Genomic DNA, 17,126 nt, shown 5'->3' with positions numbered 1-17,126 from the left:
CCGACCTTTCTTCACCGGCACCTGCCGTTACCCTGAGATCCTGCTTTGGGGGAGCCGACAGCTCTCCGCCTGGACCCCGGGTCTGCTGCGCGCTCCTGGCCGGGCTCTCACACCTCCCTGGGGCCGGCACAGACCCAGCAGCGCCCAGAGATGGAGATGGTCCTCCTGCTAGTCTCTCAACAGATGGTCAGGGCGGAGAAGGGACAGGTCCCAGCAGGACGCGAGCCGCGTGGCCATCCTCACTGTGGCATCCGAACGAGGGTCCGGCAGGAAGGGCAGGGGCTTTTCTCAGAGGAAGGAAGGGACAGTTGGTCTAAAATGAAGGCAGGGCCGCTCGCTGTCGGTAGGCCAGGCAGATGGAAACACTTTAGGAGCTGAAGTGCACGTGTCTGTGGTCAGTGTGGGCAGGCCTCGTGGTCCCACATGTCACAGCGAGACCGGGGAGATCGCCATGCTGGGGGGTTTCTGAGGGGTGCGCCTTGGGGGTGCTGCCCATCTGGGAGCCAGCCCTCACCCCTACCTGTGTTGCTCCTACAGCTGGGGGCCCTTACCCCCCTGCATATTGCAGCCGCCCTTCCCGGGGAGGAGGGCGTCAAGATAACGGAGCTCCTGCTGCACGCCATCGCGGACGTGGACGCCAGGGCCGCCGACCAGGACGACGTGTACAAGCTGGGCAAGGTGCGTGTCCTGCCCCACGGGGGCGGGTGCTGAGGCCTCTCCGAGCACGGTGCTGTCCGCTCAGTTCAGAATTCACTGTCACTTCATGGTCCCTAACGAGGTTGATGACTGCTCTGTGGGCCCCAAGCCAGCCTGCATCTGTCCGCATGGGCGCAGCTCCCTGCATGCACGGCCAGGATGGGTGGGGGCCCAGCTCTGACCCTCACTGGGGCAGGTGGTGGCTGCACTGGGCCTGCGAGAGGGGTCCGCAGGAGGGCTCTCAGACCTGCCGTCTGGGGAGGGGGGCCACTTGCTCCCCTGTGGGAACGTGTCTTTGTGGGAGCTCGTACCTGCAGGGGTCTCCGGGCCCAGCCTGGTGCTTGGGGGAGAGGCCTAGGGGCCAGTACTTGCCCCCTCTGTCTGTACACAGCCAGACCTGTTGCCTTCAAGCCTGAAGCTCAACAACGAAGCAGGCCCTGCTAGCATCTACTACAGCACGCGCCCGTCTGTGCCGGACGAGGGGGGCAGGACGGCTCTGCACGTGGCCTGCGAGCGTGAGGACAACTACAGGGTGAGTGGGGCAGGGAGTGTGTGTGCGCCTGCATCTGAGCATGTGTGCGAGTGCCTTGGGTGGGTGCACACGAGTGTGTCCGTGTGTGTGCTGTGCGCGTGTTGGGGGCAGGGCAGTGAGCCGGCAGCCCTGTCAGTCACCATCTGGACTCGGGACCCTGGGGTGGTCCTGTTTTGTAGAGCCCTGGGCCGTGACTCTCTGCCTGAGGTCAGGCCTCCTGTTGCCTTGGGGATTGTCAGCAAGGCGGGTGCAGGAACCTGTCAGAGGAGGCCAAGTGGCTGTGGAGGGAACCAAACCTTGGCTTTGTGCTGTAGGCCGGTGCAGCCTGGGTCAACGCCTCGGAGCACGTAGTACACTGGGTCTCAGTTTACCCACCCATAAAACGGAAATCATAGCCAGCTCTCGGGTCTGTGACATGGGCGGGTGGTTTGCCCCTGCACAGGGTGGTGATCGGGCACGCTGCCCTGACGGTGTGAGGACCTGCATGAGAGTGGGTGCAGGGTGATGCTAGGTGGGGCAGGTGGGAGGCACCCACAGGCCTCCCTGCTTCACAGCATCGCTGGTCAAAGCCTCCTTGGGCTCAGGCCACCACTCTGAGCCATCCATGTTCCAGCAGGGAGGAGAGGAGGGGAGGCTTTCCCAGAAGCCCCTCAGCAGGCTTGGGCTGGCAGCTCCTTGGCCTGGCCCGGGTGGGGGAAGGACACAAGGCTTGGAGGCAGCCCGACCAGCCCACTGGGTCTACACACCTGCAGGGGGAGCTGGAGCCTGGAAGAGTCTTTGTAGGGGCGCATAATTGAAGCTGCAAGGGCTTTCAGCACTTCTGGGAAAAGAGGAAGGACAGAGGGGGAAGCTGAGGGGTCCCCCGGGAGAAGGGCAGAGAGGGCAAGGATGAGCCCTTCCTGCATGGAATGCGCCCCTTTTGCTGAGGCCGGGCTTCTCCTGTGCTCTGGTGTCCTCCATGATCCCTGAGCCCTGGGGCCACAACTGCCATGTGCCAACCTGGCTATTGTAGTCACATGGGTCTGACTCTCCCCTTTCCTTTGGAAATAAGCTGTAAAGCAGTTTGTGCATCATGTGTCCTTCCTGTTTTGTGTTGGAAATGATGTACGTTTAGAAAACATCTTCCCATGGCGCCTGGGTGGCTCAGTTGGTTAAGCGACTGCTTTCAGCTCAGGTCATGATCCTGGAGTCCCTGGATCGAGTCCCGCATCGGGCTCCCTGCTCAGCGGGGAGTCTGCTTCTCCCTCTGACCCTCCTTCCTCTCATGTGCTTTCTCTCTCTTATTCTCTCTGTCTCAAATAAATAAATAAAATCTTAAAAAAAAAAGAAAACATCTTCCCAGTTTGATGATCCACCCAGCCATCCACCCACCTATCCACGCAACCATCCAAAATTTAGAACAGTCTGTGTGCCGGGCAAGATGGTGGTGTGGAGGAAAGAGCAATTAAGTGACAAACGTGATTTTATGGCATTTGAGTTAATGGTCAGTGTCAGGTGCTCCTGGGAGTCAGGGCATCTCTTTAACCTGTGGTCCCTACCTTTCTCCCCACCCAGTGTGCCAGGGACATAGTCCGGCTCCTCCTCTCCCACAAAGCAAACCCCAACATGCTGTGGAGTGGCCACTCCCCACTCTCGCTGTCCATCGCCAGTGGGAATGACCTGGTGAGCATGTTCTACACCCGCTGATGGTGTACCTGCAGTGTTTGTGCCTCAACGTGACCCCCCCCCAGTCAGTCTTTCGGATTCGCTGCTGTTGGCGGTAGCATGAAGACAGCATGGTGTAAGGGGCATGGTGGATGCCCTCCCCAGTGCATGGAACTCCTCAGAGAGAGAAAGGTATAGAAAGGAAGGTGAGCAGGGAAGATGAGGGTTCAGCTGGGAGGATGCTCCCTCAGGGCGGGTGGGTCACAACTCCTGCTTATCCCAGGCATTAACCCCTCAGTAAGGAAAAGGAAAGGAACCTTGGCCAATTCCCATCTCCTGTTGTTGCCAAGGATGTATGTGTTCACCATCCATCCATCTATCTGTTCATTCATTCACTTGCCCACAAATCTGTCTATCTATCCACCCACTTACCCATTCATCCATCCATCCATTCACCTACCTACCCACACCCACCCATCAATCCATTGTTCCATCTTTCCCCCATCCATCCAAATACACATCCATCTAATCCATCCTTCCATTAATCCATCCATCCAGCCAGCCAACCAACCAACCACACATCCATCCACCTATCCAACCACACAGCCATCCACTCACCCACATCCACCCACCCATCCATCCATCCAACCATACATCCATCTAATCCATCCTTTCATCCATCTATCCATACAATTGCACATCCATCCAATCCATCTTTCCACGCTTCCAACCAGCCAGCCAGCCAGCCAGCCATACATCCATCATTCCATCCATCCATCCATCCGTCCAATCCATCCATACTCCATCCTTCCTTCCTTCCTTCTGTCCTTCTCTCCTTCCATCTGTCCTTTTGTCCGTCCATGTCCATCCATCTTTTCATCATCCATCCATCCGTCCTTCTTTCTCTCCTTCCTCCCAGCCATCCTTCCGTCTGTCCTTCTATCAGTCCATCTGTCCATCCATCCTTTCATCAGCCATCCGTCTGTCCATCCATCCATCCTCTATCCTTCTATTCATCCATCCATCCATCATCCTTTCTACTTTACTTCTTTTTTCCGTCGATCTATAATACATACACCCATTCACCTTTTCGTTTAACAGTTGTTTTTTGAGCATCCACTGTGTGCCAGGCAAGCACCATTCTAGGCATTAGGTGTCAAATAAAATAAGGTCCCTGCTCTCAAGGATCCTAGATTCTAGTGTGGGAGATAGACTATAATCCAGTGTGCCACAGAATTTCAGGTGGTGGTAAGTTCTATGAAGACAGTAACAGCTGGGTAAGGAGTAGAGAATGACGGAGAGTGGGCTATTATAGCAGGTGACCAGGGGGGCTTCTGTGGTCTGTGGTGAGGTGACATATCAGCAGAGGCCTGAAGAAGAGGAAGGCGTTGTTGGTGAGGGTCATGGGGGCTTCTGTGGTCCTTCTCTTTCTCCTCCCTTCACGTGTACATTGAGTCGTTCACTGAGCAAGTTATGGGGGGGCACCTGCTCTGTGCCTGGTTGTGTTGGTGGGGCGAGGCAGGGTAGAGAGCTGCCTTCTGGGGGTCGGACGCTCCCAAGAGAGCCACACCCCAGTGTGTCTCCTGCCCAGCCAAGCTGCTGTCACGCCTGGCTTCCTGGTGGCTGGGGATCCGGCAGGGAGCAAGTGAGATGTGCCCCATTCTGCGCCTGGCCAGGTGATCACAGTGACTCAGGTGCCTAGGGGGCAAAGGCAGAGTGGTCCCAGGGAGGAGGAGCTGATGGGACACACACCAGGCCCTGTGCTGGCCCCTGGGCTGGAAAACAAGACCTGAGGCAGGAGCACTTTGGAGCAACTAGACAGTGGGCAGAGAAAGGAGCAGACCTGGGCTGCCGGCGTGGGTGGTGCAGCCCTCCCTGGGGAGCCACCATACGCCCTCTCCCTGCCCCAACCTCGTCCCGAGCCAGGCAGCAGTGGTACCTGCGGGTGGGATGCCGCTCAGGAGAGCAGAAGCCGTTCTCCGGGCACTGCTGCACGCGCAAGGAGAGGGGAGCTGGGTGCTGACCGGCGTCTCTGTGTCCAGATTGTGAAGGAGCTTCTGTCCCACGGAGCTGACCCCAACCTGCCGCTGACCAGAGGCTTGGGCAGCGCCTTGTGTGTTGCCTGTGACCTCACCTGTGAGCACCAGAGGAGCACGGACAGCAAGCTGGCCCTGGTGAGGGGTGAGGCTGGGGGGCGGGTGTGCAGGGTAGCGGGCCCTAGCATGTAGGGTCTGGGTGGGGGTGTTGGAACCCTTGGTCTGGCCTTCATTGCTGGCAGGGAGGGTCTCAAGTGTTCTTGCTCTGTAATGTTCAAATACTTGAGAAAGAATACAAAATTCTTGCTTTTTATGTTATGTCGGCCTAAACGTGTGAAGTGCAAACCCACTTAACAGGCCACACAGAAGTCCTCTGGTTTGTCTCAAGGAAGACCTAGGCCGTCACTTTGGCTGGGCAGCAGGACCGTGGATTCTCTCAGCAGGGCGGACATTGGCCGGGGTCCTGTTCAAGGACCTGCTGGGCTGCAGGAACATGGATTCTCTCAGTAGGGTGGGCATTGGCCGGGGGCCCTGGTCAAGGACCTGCTGGGCTGCAGGAACATGGATTCTCTTAGAAGGGCGGGCATTGGCAAGGGAGTTCTGGTCAAGGACCTGCTGGGCTGCAGGACCCTGGATTCTCTCAGTAGGGCGGGCATTGGCAAGGGGGTCCTGTTCAAGGACCTGCTGGGCTGCAGGACTGTGGATTCTCTCAGTAGGGTGGGCATTGACTGGGGTCCTGTTCAAGGACCTGCTGGGCTGCAGGACCCTGGATTCTCTCAGTAGGGCAGGCATTGGCCAGGGGTCCTGGTCACAGACCTGATGGGCTGTAGGACTGTGGATTCTCTCAGTAGAGCGGGCTTTGGCAAGGGGGTCCTGTTCAAGGACCTGCTGGGCTGCAGGACTGTAGATTCTCTCAGTAGAGCGGGCATTGGCCGGGGTCCTGGTCATGGACCTGCTAGGCTACGGGATTGTGGATTCTCTCTGTAGGGCGGAATTGGCCAGGGGTCCTGGTCAAGGACCTCCTGGCTGCAGGACTGTGGATTCTCTCAGTAGGGTGGGCATTGGCTGGGGTCCTGTTCAAGGACCTGCTGGGCTGCAGGAACATGGATTCTCTCAGTAGGGTGGGCATTGGCCGGGGGCCCTGCTCAAGGACCTGCTGGGCTGCAGGAACATGGATTCTCTTAGAAGGGCGGGCATTGGCAAGGGAGTTCTGGTCAAGGACCTGCTGGGCTGCAGGACCGTGGATTCTCTCAGTAGGGCGGGCATTGGCCAGGGGTCCTGGTCACAGACCTGATGGGCTGTAGGACTGTAGATTCTCTCAGTAGAGTGGGCATTGGCCGGGGTCCTGGTCAAGGACCTGCTGGGCTCCAGGACTGTGGATTCTCTCAGTAGGGCGGGCATTGGCCGGGGTCCTGGTTATGGACCTGCTAGGCTACGGGATTGTGGATTCTCTCAGTAGGGTGGGCATTGGCCAGGGGTCCTGGTCATAGACCTGCTGGGACAGCACTGGGGCTGCCCCGGGTGGGCGTCTGCGGGGTGTGCCGTGTCCTGGCTATGGACGTGGCTTGCTGGTAGCATTGCTGTTTCTCCTGGGCGGGCTCAGGTGTGACCAGGAGGCACTCTGTGCTTTGTAGGTCCTCGATGCTGTGCTGTTCCCTCAGAGTCCCTCTCTGTCTTCCCAGCTGCTCTGGCCCCGCCAGGCACCCAGACACGTTCCCTTGGGCGTCTGCACCCTCCTCACTCCCGTGCCAGGGCCCTGGGTCTGCCACGGCAGCATGGCGTGGGCAGGCCCTCCCTGTGCTGTGGCCTCGCCCCTTCCCATGTGGGGCAGCTCTGTGTGGGCTCCCACTGCCCTGGCTCCATCGAGGGCCGCAGTGTGGTTCCCCGAGAGCTAGAAGCACCAGGGTGAGGGTGGGGGCTGAGAGCCTGGCTTTCTGGAGGCTGTCACACTTGACAAAAGTTCAGCTTTATGGAAAAGTTCAGCCATTTCCGGATCCCATTTTAAGGATCCTACCTTAATCCTGATCTCCTGTCCTCGTAGCACCTGGAAGCGCCTGCGTGTGTGCTTTCGGGGCCTCTCAGTGCTGCGTTCTGGATCTGGGGGTGGGCAGGTCTGCTCTGCCCCAGCCAGGCCATCTGCCTCCATAATTGTTTGGCAAGTAGAAGGACTCGGTCTTCCTCAACCCTTAAATTGTCTTGTCTCTGATCTTGGGAAACTCCCTGGTCCCCTCAGCCTCTGATGCCTGCCTTGCTTTCTGGGGCATCAAGGGGACCCTCACACACCTGTGGGTTCCTGCCTCTGACCCCACACCAGCCAACCAGTGGTTTTTCAATGATTTAACTACTTACAACTTAGTCATTTACTAATTTTTATTACAACAAACGCATAAAAGTTAGAAGAGCACAGTGACGCCACATCCCCTCACCCAGGCGCGCTGGTTATTAACACCCTAGCTCCCCATCTCCCCACCTTCTGGCCTCCCTGGCGCTCCCCTCTGCCAGCCGTCCAGCACCGGGCCAGCCCCAGCTGGGGATCTCCGTCATGCTGCCACACCAAGGAAGTCCGCATTTATCGGATGTTTGATGGGGGGTGCAACACTCGGCTCTCCCCCGACCCCTGCCCTCCGGCCATCGGCAGGCCCTCCCCACCCTCTGGCTTGGCCCACGTTCCGACTGCATCCTTCAGCCCCTCCTGCCCTGACACGAGCCTGGAGCCGGTCCTTCCAGCCAGCTTCTTGCTTTTGGGACAGTGGTTGAGTCTGTGAGGTGTGAACAGCCCAGATGACGACAGAGACCGTGCAAGGGCTGACGTCCTCTCTGTGCTTCCCCAGTCCTCGCATCCACAGCTAAATGCACCGCCCTCACGGGATGTGGGGGGGTCAGAGCTCTTGAGCAACAGAGGCATTTAGCACCTCCGGTTCTGGCCGCACACAGGGTCAGCACCTTTGGGGACAGGCTCAGGGCCTCCTGCCCACTGGCACTGGGCTCCACTGGCTGTTTGGGGACTGCAGTGTGTCCCCCGAGTGACAGCCCGCTTGCAGTTGGCCAGGAAGTAGACCGTATGCATATGGGCAGCGGCGGGGATGACAGCCTGGTTTTCATCTGCTCGGATGGGGCCGCACTGAGCCCCTGTTTGTGGTCGGGTTAAGCTTCCAAGCTAAAGCTCTAGGACCCTGGAGCCTCCTTATGGAACCCACCCCCTCCCTCTCGGGGTGGAGGCGGGCACCTCTGTTGGGTGCCATTTGCTGTGAATGAGATGGGTGGTGAGGAGCCAGAAGTTGCTCACGCACGCCGTTGAACGCGTCTCCGTCCACACGAGCGTGCAGGCATCTGCAGTCACCGAGCGCCCCGGATGCGGTGGGAGGGGGTCAGGATGGGCTTGGTGGTTGCCCTTCTATCACTTCTGGTCTGGGGACTGGGACCATGACCAGCCTCAAGTTACAGACCCATAGCAGCTCCCTGGGGCGGTGGGGCGCGGGGGGTCCTGAGCGGTGGCCCAGCCTGCACCTCCCTTGGGCTCCGCCCTAACTTCTCCTCCGTGGGATCGGCACGTCTGTCCCGTCTGCTGACTCTCCACGCAGCTCAGAGGGTGGCTTCCCTGGGTAATAAGGGGGACGCTAGCCCTTGTGGACAGCACCTACTCTCCCGCTGGGGGCCGGGTCCTCAGGCTGCCGCCCTGCCGTCCAGCAACCGTGTAGAGACTGGGAGGCCGCAGGTGACGTGGGCCAAGGCGTTGGGCACCCTGGTTCCGAGTCCTGCCTTCTGGTGGCTGGGGCGTCCACGCACATATGACCCAGGCTCTGTTCTCCGCAGATTGACCGGCTAATTAATTACGGGGCTGACATCCTGAGCCCCGTGACGCTCACTCAGGGGGACAGGATGGCTGTGGGCACGGCTGTCGACTATGGGTATTTCAAATTCTACCAGGTATGGCTCTGAGCGTCCTACTAGTGATGGGGGTAGGGGAGCTGGGGCCCCAGGTGTGTCGGGGCAAGGCTGGGCCCCAGGCCTTCCCGCCTCGGACCAACGCCCACCCTGGTCGGCGCCCGGCTGGTGGGGCTGCTGTCGCAGCTCTCGGAGTGCCGTTCTGTGCTGTCCTCGCCACGGGGGTGGGCTCCCCGCCTGTGTCCCTCCGGCGCTGGCCAGCCAGGTGGTGCGCTGGGGCCCTGCGGTTCCTGGTGGTGAAGGGATGCTGTGCTGCAGGACCGGAAGATCGCCCACTGCCCCTTCCACATGCTGATGCCGACCGAGCGGGAGATCTTTCTGGGCCGCAAGAGGCTCCTGGAGTACATGGGCTTCCAGTTGCGCCGCGCGGTCTTCGCCAAGGAGAGCCAGTGGGATCCGAAGCTGCTGAACCTGAGCAAGAAAGGTGGGTGTCAGCGGCCTGGCAGGACGGACCGGCGCCATCCCCGCCTGGGAAGCTGCTGCTCTTCCCAATTGCACAGAGGGGGATTCCCGCCTCCTGGAGGAGCCTCCGGGGTGTGGGCTGGTTCCGGAGGCTGTCGGGGAGGGGCGGGGCAGGGCGGGATGAGAGTGCGCTTTCCTGCCCCTGCCCAGCTCGCCCTTGTGTCCTGCCCTCCAAGGAGCTCCTGCAGGAGACATTGAGAGAGGTGGGGAGGTGAGCCTCGGGAGAGAAGAAGGGCCCCAGGGCAGTCTTCAGGCCTCACTGTGGGACTATGTCCAGGAGCACTGTGTTTGCCCAGTGCCAGGGGACCCGGCACAGGCTGTCCGGCTGCCCCTGGCAGAGGGCACGACGCCTGAGGCAGGGCGAGGTTCCGGCTGAGCTGTTTAAGGCTACCATGCAGACCTCCTGCGGGAAGCAGCGGGGGCTTTGTGGCCCCAGGACTCTGCTGTGCTCTCTTGTGGCCAGGGGTCGTGGGGGCAGGTCTGCTGCTCCGTGGAAGGCCAGCAGGTGGGTGTGACTTCGGGACACTCTCGGCCTGGGGCCACAGGTTTCCGAGGTAGTCAGCTCTGGAGCAGGAGGAAGGGGGACCTGTTCTGCCCTCTGCTTGGAGAGCCACATCCTGGGGGCTGAAATGGTGACCGTGTCCCCCCACTGGTGTTGCCTGGTTTGGGAGGTGCAGCCCTGGGTCCTGAGGGCCCCACGCGGGCTGGCCGAGGGGCAACACGTGGCAGAGCCAGCCTGAGGGAGCTGAGTTTCGGTGAGAGCCTGGAGGGAAGGACTGCAGGATCATTTGACTTGGGAGACAAGCTTATGGATCCCGAGACGGATCTGGAAAACACTTAAGCACACACAGGGAGTTTGCTTCTTAGCTGTAGTAACGACGATTCAGCTTCTGACAAGAATTGGATTTCAGGAGAAAAGCCATCAGCTGAGAGCCAAGCACGCTTCCCTGGAGAGCAGGATGCTGTGCGGGAGCAGCCACTGAGCGCCCTGGTCAGCCGTCTGAGTCTTCTCTGCATGACGGGGCATCCCCAGAAAGTACAGAGTCACCTGGGACGGTGGCCTTTGCATCCACGTCCCCAAGGGGGTTGGGGTCGTGACCCGCCAGGGGTAACACCGGTCACCGCTCTGGCTGTGGTTACATAGGAGAGGCTCTCCCTCTGGATGGGGTTGCTGGTCCTACCTAGCTCTGCCCTGGCTGCCTCACCTCTGCACCCTGGCCGCCTCACCTCTGTGCCTGGCCGCCCCACCTCTGTGCCTGGCCGCCCCACCTCTGCGCCTGGCCGCCCCACCTCTGCGCCTGGCTGTCCCACCTCTGCCCTGGCCGCCTCACCTCTGCCCTGGCTGCCTCACCTCTGAGCCCTGGCTGTCCCACCTCTGAGCCCTGGCCGCCTCACCTCTGAGCCCTGGCCGTCCCACCTCTGCGCCTGGCCGTCCCACCTCTGCGCCTGGCCGCCTCACCTCTGCCCTGGCCGCCTCACCTCTGCCCTGGCCGCCCCACCTCTGTGCCTGGCCGTCCCACCTCTGCCCTGGCCGCCTCACCTCTGCGCCTGGCCGCCTCACCTCTGCGCCTGGCCGTCCCACCTCTGCGCCTGGCCGTCCCACCTCTGCCCTGGCCGCCTCACCTCTGCCCTGGCCGCCTCACCTCTGAGCCCTGGCCGCCTCACCTCTGAGCCCTGGCCGTCCCACCTCTGAGCCCTGGCCGTCCCACCTCTGCGCCTGGACGTCCCACCTCTGCGCCTGGCCGCCTCACCTCTGCGCCTGGCCGCCCCACCTCTGCCGTGGCCGTCCCACCTCTGCCCTGGCCGCCTCACCTCTGCCCTGGCCGCCTCACCTCTGCGCCTGGCCGCCTCACCTCTGTCCTGGTCGCCTCACCTCTGCGCCTGGCCGCCTCACCTCTGTCCTGGTCGCCTCACCTCTGCGCCTGGCCGCCTCACCTCTGAGCCCTGGCTGCCTTACCTCTGCGCCTGGCTGCCCCACGTCTGCCCCCTGGCTGCCTCACCTCTGCACTGGCTGCCTCACTTCTGCCCTGGCTGCCTCACCTCTGCGCCTGGCTGTCCCACCTCTGCGCCTGGCCGCCTCACCTCTGCGTCTGGCCGCCCCACCTGTGCGTCTGGCTGCCCCACCTCTGCGCCTGGTAGCTTGCAACCGGACCTTGGAATGCAAGAATGGTTTAACAAGAGCAAAATCAATGTAATACACCCCATTTTTAGACTGAAGAAGAAAAACCACATGATCATTTCAATTGATGTAGAAAAAGCATTTCACAAAATCCAACACCCTTTCATGATAAAGAACATACAACAAACAAGGAATAGAGGGGCACTTGCTTAATCTGGTTGGGGAGACCTACAAAAAGGCCCACAGTGCACAGACCCCATGGTGGAGGACAGCATGCTTTGTCCCTAGGATCAGAAAGCAGGGCGCCTGGGTGGCTCAGTTGGTTAGGCGACTGCCTTCGGCTCAGGTCATGATCCTGGAGTCCCTGGATCGAGTCCCGCATCGGGCTCTCTGCTCAGCGGGGAGTCTGCTTCTCCCTCTGACCCTCCCCCCTCTCATGTGCTCTCTCTTTCTATCTCATTCTCTCTCAAATAAATAAATAAAATCTTAAAAAAAAAGACAGGAATGTGTCCTCTCACCATGTCTGTTTGATGATGTGCTGGAGTGTTACCCAGTGTAACCAGGCAAGGAAAAGAAAGTCATTCAGATTGGAAAGGAAAACTTAAACTGTCTCTCTTTGCAGAAATTATCTTGCAGATTGAAAATCCAGGGAATCCACTTTTTAAACAAACTAATATTAAACTAAACATATAAATACTAAAATACAAAGTACAGATATAGAACGATTCCGCTATTGTAACTAACGAATGCATTCAGTAAGGTTGCAGGATGTAAGATCAACATGCAAAAACCAGCAGTGTGTCTATATAATTGCAGCCAGCAAACAAAAAATGAGATTTAAAAAAGTTTCATTTACAACAGCATTAATAAAAATAGAATACTTGTGAATACATTTAATAAAAGCCGTGTGAAACTTACACTGAAAACTACAATACGTTGCTGAAGTTAAAGGAGGCCTCAGTAAATAAAAGACATCTCCTTATCAGAATCCCACTGCCTTCTTTGTAAAATTGAGAAGCTAATTTTAACATTCATATGGAATTACAAAGGTCCCAGAATAGCTGTAGCAATCTTGAAAGAAAAGAGCAAATTGGAAAGACTCATATTTCCTAAATTGAGACTTACTGCAAAACGACAATAAAAAGAGTGTGGCATTGGCATGAAGACAGACATACGGACCAGTGGAATAGGACGCAGATCCCAGAAATAAATACAAGTGTATGTCAGCTGATTTTCAACAAGGATGCCAACACTTTGAAATGAGGTTAAGGACAGAGTTTTCAGCAGATGGTACTGGGACAAGTGGTTATCCAGACACAATAGAATGAAGTTTGACCCTACCTCACACCACATACAAAATTTAATTCAATTTGGATCGAAGACCTAAATGCAAGAGCTTAAACTATAAATCTCTTTAAAGAGGATATAGGGACAAATCTTCATATCCTCAGAGTTGGCAATGAATTCCTAGATATGACACCAAGAGCATAAGTGATGAAAGAAAAAAATGGATAAATTGGATTTCACCAAAATTGAAAACTTCCATGCTTCAAAGGACACTATCAAGAAAATGAAAAGACAACAGACTGTATGGGAGATATATCGAAAATCATGTATCTTACAAGGGAGTTGTATGTAGAATAAATTAAAAAATCTTACAGCTCCATAATAAAGACAAATAACTGAATTTAAAAATGGAGAAAGAGTATGAATAGAGATTTTTCCGAAGAAAGATCTACAAATGGTCAACAAGCACATGAAAAGATGCTCACTGGGACGCCTGGGTGGCCAGTCGTTAAGCCTCTGCCTTCGGCTCAGGTCATGATCTCAGGGTCCTGGGATCGAGCCCCGCGTTGGGCTCCTTGCTCGGCAGGGAGTCTGCTTCTCCCTTTGCCTGCTACTCCCTCTGCTTGTGCTCTCTCTCTGACAAATAAATAAAATATTAAAAAAAAAAAGATGCTCACTATCATTAGTTCCCAGTGATGTACACACCAAACTGCATTAAGCTGTCACTCCATACTCACCAGGATGGTTATAATCGAAACGTCAGTAACAAATGTTGGCGAGGATGTGGAGAAAGCAGAACCCTCCCATGCCGCTGGTGGGAACGTAAAATGGTGCAGCCTCTTCCGAGAGCGGTCTGGCCGTTCCTTAAGTGTTCATCATAGAGTTATGGTATGACCCAGCAATTCCACTCCTAGGTATGTACTTGAGAGAAATGAGAACTTGTGCTCACATGTTTATAGCAGCATTATTTCTAAAAGCCAAAGAATGGAAACAACCCAAATACCTGTCAACTGATGAATGGATAAGCAAATTATGGCATACCCATGCAATGGGATATTATTCATCCATAAAAAGAATGGACTACCAGTGCATGCTAGGTCAGCGGTTGCCTAGGACTGGGGGGATGGCGGTTATCAGGGGCTGGGCTCGCATTTGGACTGACGGGCATGCTGTAAAGATGACGACGGCCGATAACCACAAGCCGTTACTGTGCACTTCACATGTGTGCACTGGGTGGAATGCGAACGATAGGTCAACAGAGTTGTCAGAGTCCCACCACCCTAACACACGGAGATGCTCTCCGTTCTCTCTGCCCGTGTTCTTTGAAAGAAGTGACCGCAGTGCTGTGGCCGCATCAGACCCACTTCGGTTCTGCTTGATTGTCACCTCTCCCAGAAGCTTTGCCTTGGGGCCGTGTGGTCCTCACAACAACAGCTCTGGCTCAGGGCACAGTGCCACAGAGCTGGCCTCCTGGGCCCACGCTCGAGCCCCCAGGATGAGCTGCGGTGCAGCCCTGGCTTCTGGTGCACGGGGAGGATGGGGAGGAAAGAGGGGCTCCCGCCATCTCTGTTCTTGGGGCCAGCAGGTGTTTGGGGGGTTTCTGCCGAATTAGAGGTTAGGCGGCCTTCCTGGGGTGGGGGGGCTGACATGCTGTTTGAGGAGAGGAAGGTGGGGTGCAGTGGAACCCATGACCGTCGTTGGGGGGCCTCACTGGCTTTTGGTCCCCGGCCCCCTGTGTCCTGCTGCCAGCTGCTGGAGAGCAGAGCCAGGAATCTTCACTCTGGAGAGCATCGTGAGCTGATCAAGGCCAAAGAAGCCTGGTGGCCTCTTCCCGGTGTGGAGAGAGGGGTACACTGGGCCAGCCAATGGCAAAGACGTGGGGTGGCCAGGAGGCTGCAGAGGGCTGGCCGAGGATGCAGGAGCAGAGGGAAGTCAAGGGGTGAAGCCCCCTCCCCAGAGGCTGGGAGTCAGAGGCTCTGACTCCTCAAACTTGCGTCGGGCTGTAGAAGGGCTTGGGGTCCCACCTGGTTGCCCGTAGTGCCGGGAATGGGCTCACTGCAGCAGCTCAGGGCTCCTGATGCCCGTGGGCGTCCCGGCACGGCTGGAGCACCCACAGAGCCTAACGTGGTTCTGTCACTGCAGCGGAGCTGACCCCCTACCAGAGGCTGAAGCGGAAAAGTGTTGTCCCGTCCAGAGCGCTGCACCTGGAAGAGCAGGAGCGGTGAGTGGCTGGCTGACGGTGGCCGTGGGCTGGGCAGCGTGGCCTGGCCTGACCTGCTCTGCCCAGCACAGCGTTGCTGTGTCCCAGCCCTGAGCAACGTGGCCCTGCTCTCGGGCCATGGGCCAAGATGTGGGTGGCAGATGGGGTTGGTCACAGGTGCGCTTGTGGAGTGGCCCAGTGGGATTTGGGTGCAGGCTCACCTTCCTGAAGGTATCTCTGCTGTCACGGGCTGTACTGCCCTGGGCCCTCCCAGCCCCTCCCTGGGATCATGGCTCTGCACCCACACTGCTGTTCCAGAACAGTCCTTTACATAAATGTGCACCTGATCATCCCCGTGGGCATTCTGGAAGCTACCTGCCCAGGAAACCCTGGTGGGTGAGGTGGGGGTGCCGAGTGGGGACAGGCCCTAGGGCTCAAGGGTGTGCCTGCTGGGGTCCGCTCCTCCCGTGCTGTGGCAAGAAGGGTCCCTGATGCCACGGCATCATCCCCTACCCGGCCCTGGTGGCTTCCAGGCCACAGTGTGTTTCCTGTTCAAAATCGCCCTGTGCTGGACATCCATGGACGGGGACTTCAGGTTTCTGTCCATGTGTGGGTGGCCACCCTGCGTGGTGGATGGTGGGCCTGGCACCAGCCCCCCCCCCCGCCCCCGGTGGGGACGGCGGGTCACAGAGGGCGGTCCCTGCCTCACTGCCCACGTGGCTTCTGTGCAGGATTCCCTTCTTCAAGTTCTGCTCCCAGTGCGGCCGCTCGGTGGGAGTGCGCCTGGTGCCCTGCACCCGCTGCTACGGGATCCTGACCTGCAGCAAATACTGCAAGACCAGAGCCTGGGGCGACTTCCACAAGCGGGACTGCGGCACCCTGTCAGTCATCGGTGAGTCCGCGTGCCCGGCCGGCTGCTGTGGGGCCTGCCGTGTCCGAGGATGTAGGCACCCGCCTGTGGGGCTGCTGCGTGAGGTCTCCATTATTCCCCGAAACCTCTCGGGTTCCAGCCACTTTCCGGAATTCCCAGATGGGCCTGGTGTGCAGACAGGGCGCTGAGTCCATCTGCTTCTTCTCTACATGTTGTGAGCCCATGGCTCCCTGGAGGTGGGCATGGCCTGGGCCCCACAGAACCGGGACACCATCCCTGGGGCTCCATGGGACATGTGGGGGGCTCCCCTGCACATGCGGGGGCCCTGGTGGGCACAGGTTTCCCTGGGCCATGGGGCACTTGGCCTTGGCACTGCTTCTGGAAACTTCCTCCCAGCCCACCCTCCCCATGCCCCCTCCTTTGGGATGACCTGGGGAGGAGCTGCGGGTGTGTGGGTGGTGACTCTGGACCAGGGCACCACTGCTCTGAGGGTAGCTAATGGTGAGCAAAGCTGTGTGCACGGCTGTCCCCTGGGACTTGAGCAGGTCGGGGAGGGGCAGGTGTTGCTTCGCTGTCTCTCAGAGCCTGTCCTTGGTGTGGAGGGACAGGAAGGCTGGCCTGACTGCTGCCCTTGGGCCTCTGCCCCTGGGGCCCTTCCTCTCTGAGCTCCGACACTGTCCTCTAGGTGCCCCTCTGTGAAGCGGGGCTCTGTGGGGTGCACGTGGGTCTGGACAAGGCTCCCTAGGCTTAGGGACCCCAGGCTGGGAGTCCCCTGCTTTGAAGAGATGGAGTCATTGCCATGCATGCCACATGTGTGCCAGCATGACGCCATGCAGGGCAGGACGGGGCTGAGCCGGGAGCCCAGGGCTCGCAGAGCTGAGCGCTGTGTTCCAGGTGACACCACCGGACAGTAGCGAGCCGGCGGGGCCCACAGGGGTTTGGGGTCCCTCTGCACTCCTGCAGGGGGCCTGCGTCTGTGCCTCCTCGGGGACAGCCCAGGCCCTCACCTTCCTCCTCCCTGCCAGTTCCTCCTCCAGGGCCCCACCTGGAGGACTTGCACAGGAGGGCGGAAGAATCTCAATGGCCGGAACAGCTGGATGCCCGAGGCCTGGGGGGGGCCCAGCGGCAGGCCTTGCCGCCACCGTGATCCTCACCTGCTGGCAGCCACACCTCGGGGCGCCTCCAGGCTGCTGGCTTCGTGCAGGACGTCTGCACCTACAGGGCTGTGCATGACGTCTTCCTCCTGACCTCGCAATAAAGTGGCCCCACTGCGTGTGTGTTTAACCCTCCCTGCCTTGCTCCGCCGGCCCGTACCCAGACAAAGCCCAGAGCTT

At 58.6% G+C, this 17,126-nt stretch overlaps 1 protein-coding gene across 1 annotated transcript in view; it reads left to right on the top strand.

The window, feature by feature from the left end:
- Window positions 1-16,115, top strand: part of ANKMY1 (ankyrin repeat and MYND domain containing 1) — a 43,897-nt gene extending 27,782 nt beyond the window's left edge. The window contains exons 9-16 of the mRNA XM_064585846.1: window positions 538-678; window positions 1,088-1,228; window positions 2,783-2,890; window positions 4,915-5,046; window positions 8,722-8,835; window positions 9,112-9,277; window positions 14,864-14,942; window positions 15,653-16,115. Of these exons, the coding sequence (XP_064441916.1) occupies window positions 538-678; window positions 1,088-1,228; window positions 2,783-2,890; window positions 4,915-5,046; window positions 8,722-8,835; window positions 9,112-9,277; window positions 14,864-14,942; window positions 15,653-15,980 (1,209 nt within the window). The 3' untranslated portion in view covers window positions 15,981-16,115. The remainder of the gene's footprint in view (window positions 1-537; window positions 679-1,087; window positions 1,229-2,782; window positions 2,891-4,914; window positions 5,047-8,721; window positions 8,836-9,111; window positions 9,278-14,863; window positions 14,943-15,652) is intronic.
- The last annotated feature ends 1,011 nt before the right edge of the window (window positions 16,116-17,126 follow it).

This window comes from Mirounga angustirostris, unplaced genomic scaffold, assembly GCF_029215605.1.
Source record: "Mirounga angustirostris isolate CCGP_5_RB_7025 unplaced genomic scaffold, mMirAng1.0.hap1 SCAF_3, whole genome shotgun sequence".
NCBI lineage: Eukaryota > Metazoa > Chordata > Mammalia > Carnivora > Phocidae > Mirounga > Mirounga angustirostris.
The sequence above is the reverse complement of the archived record's forward strand: the minus strand, read 5'-3'. Positions and strand labels throughout refer to the sequence as shown.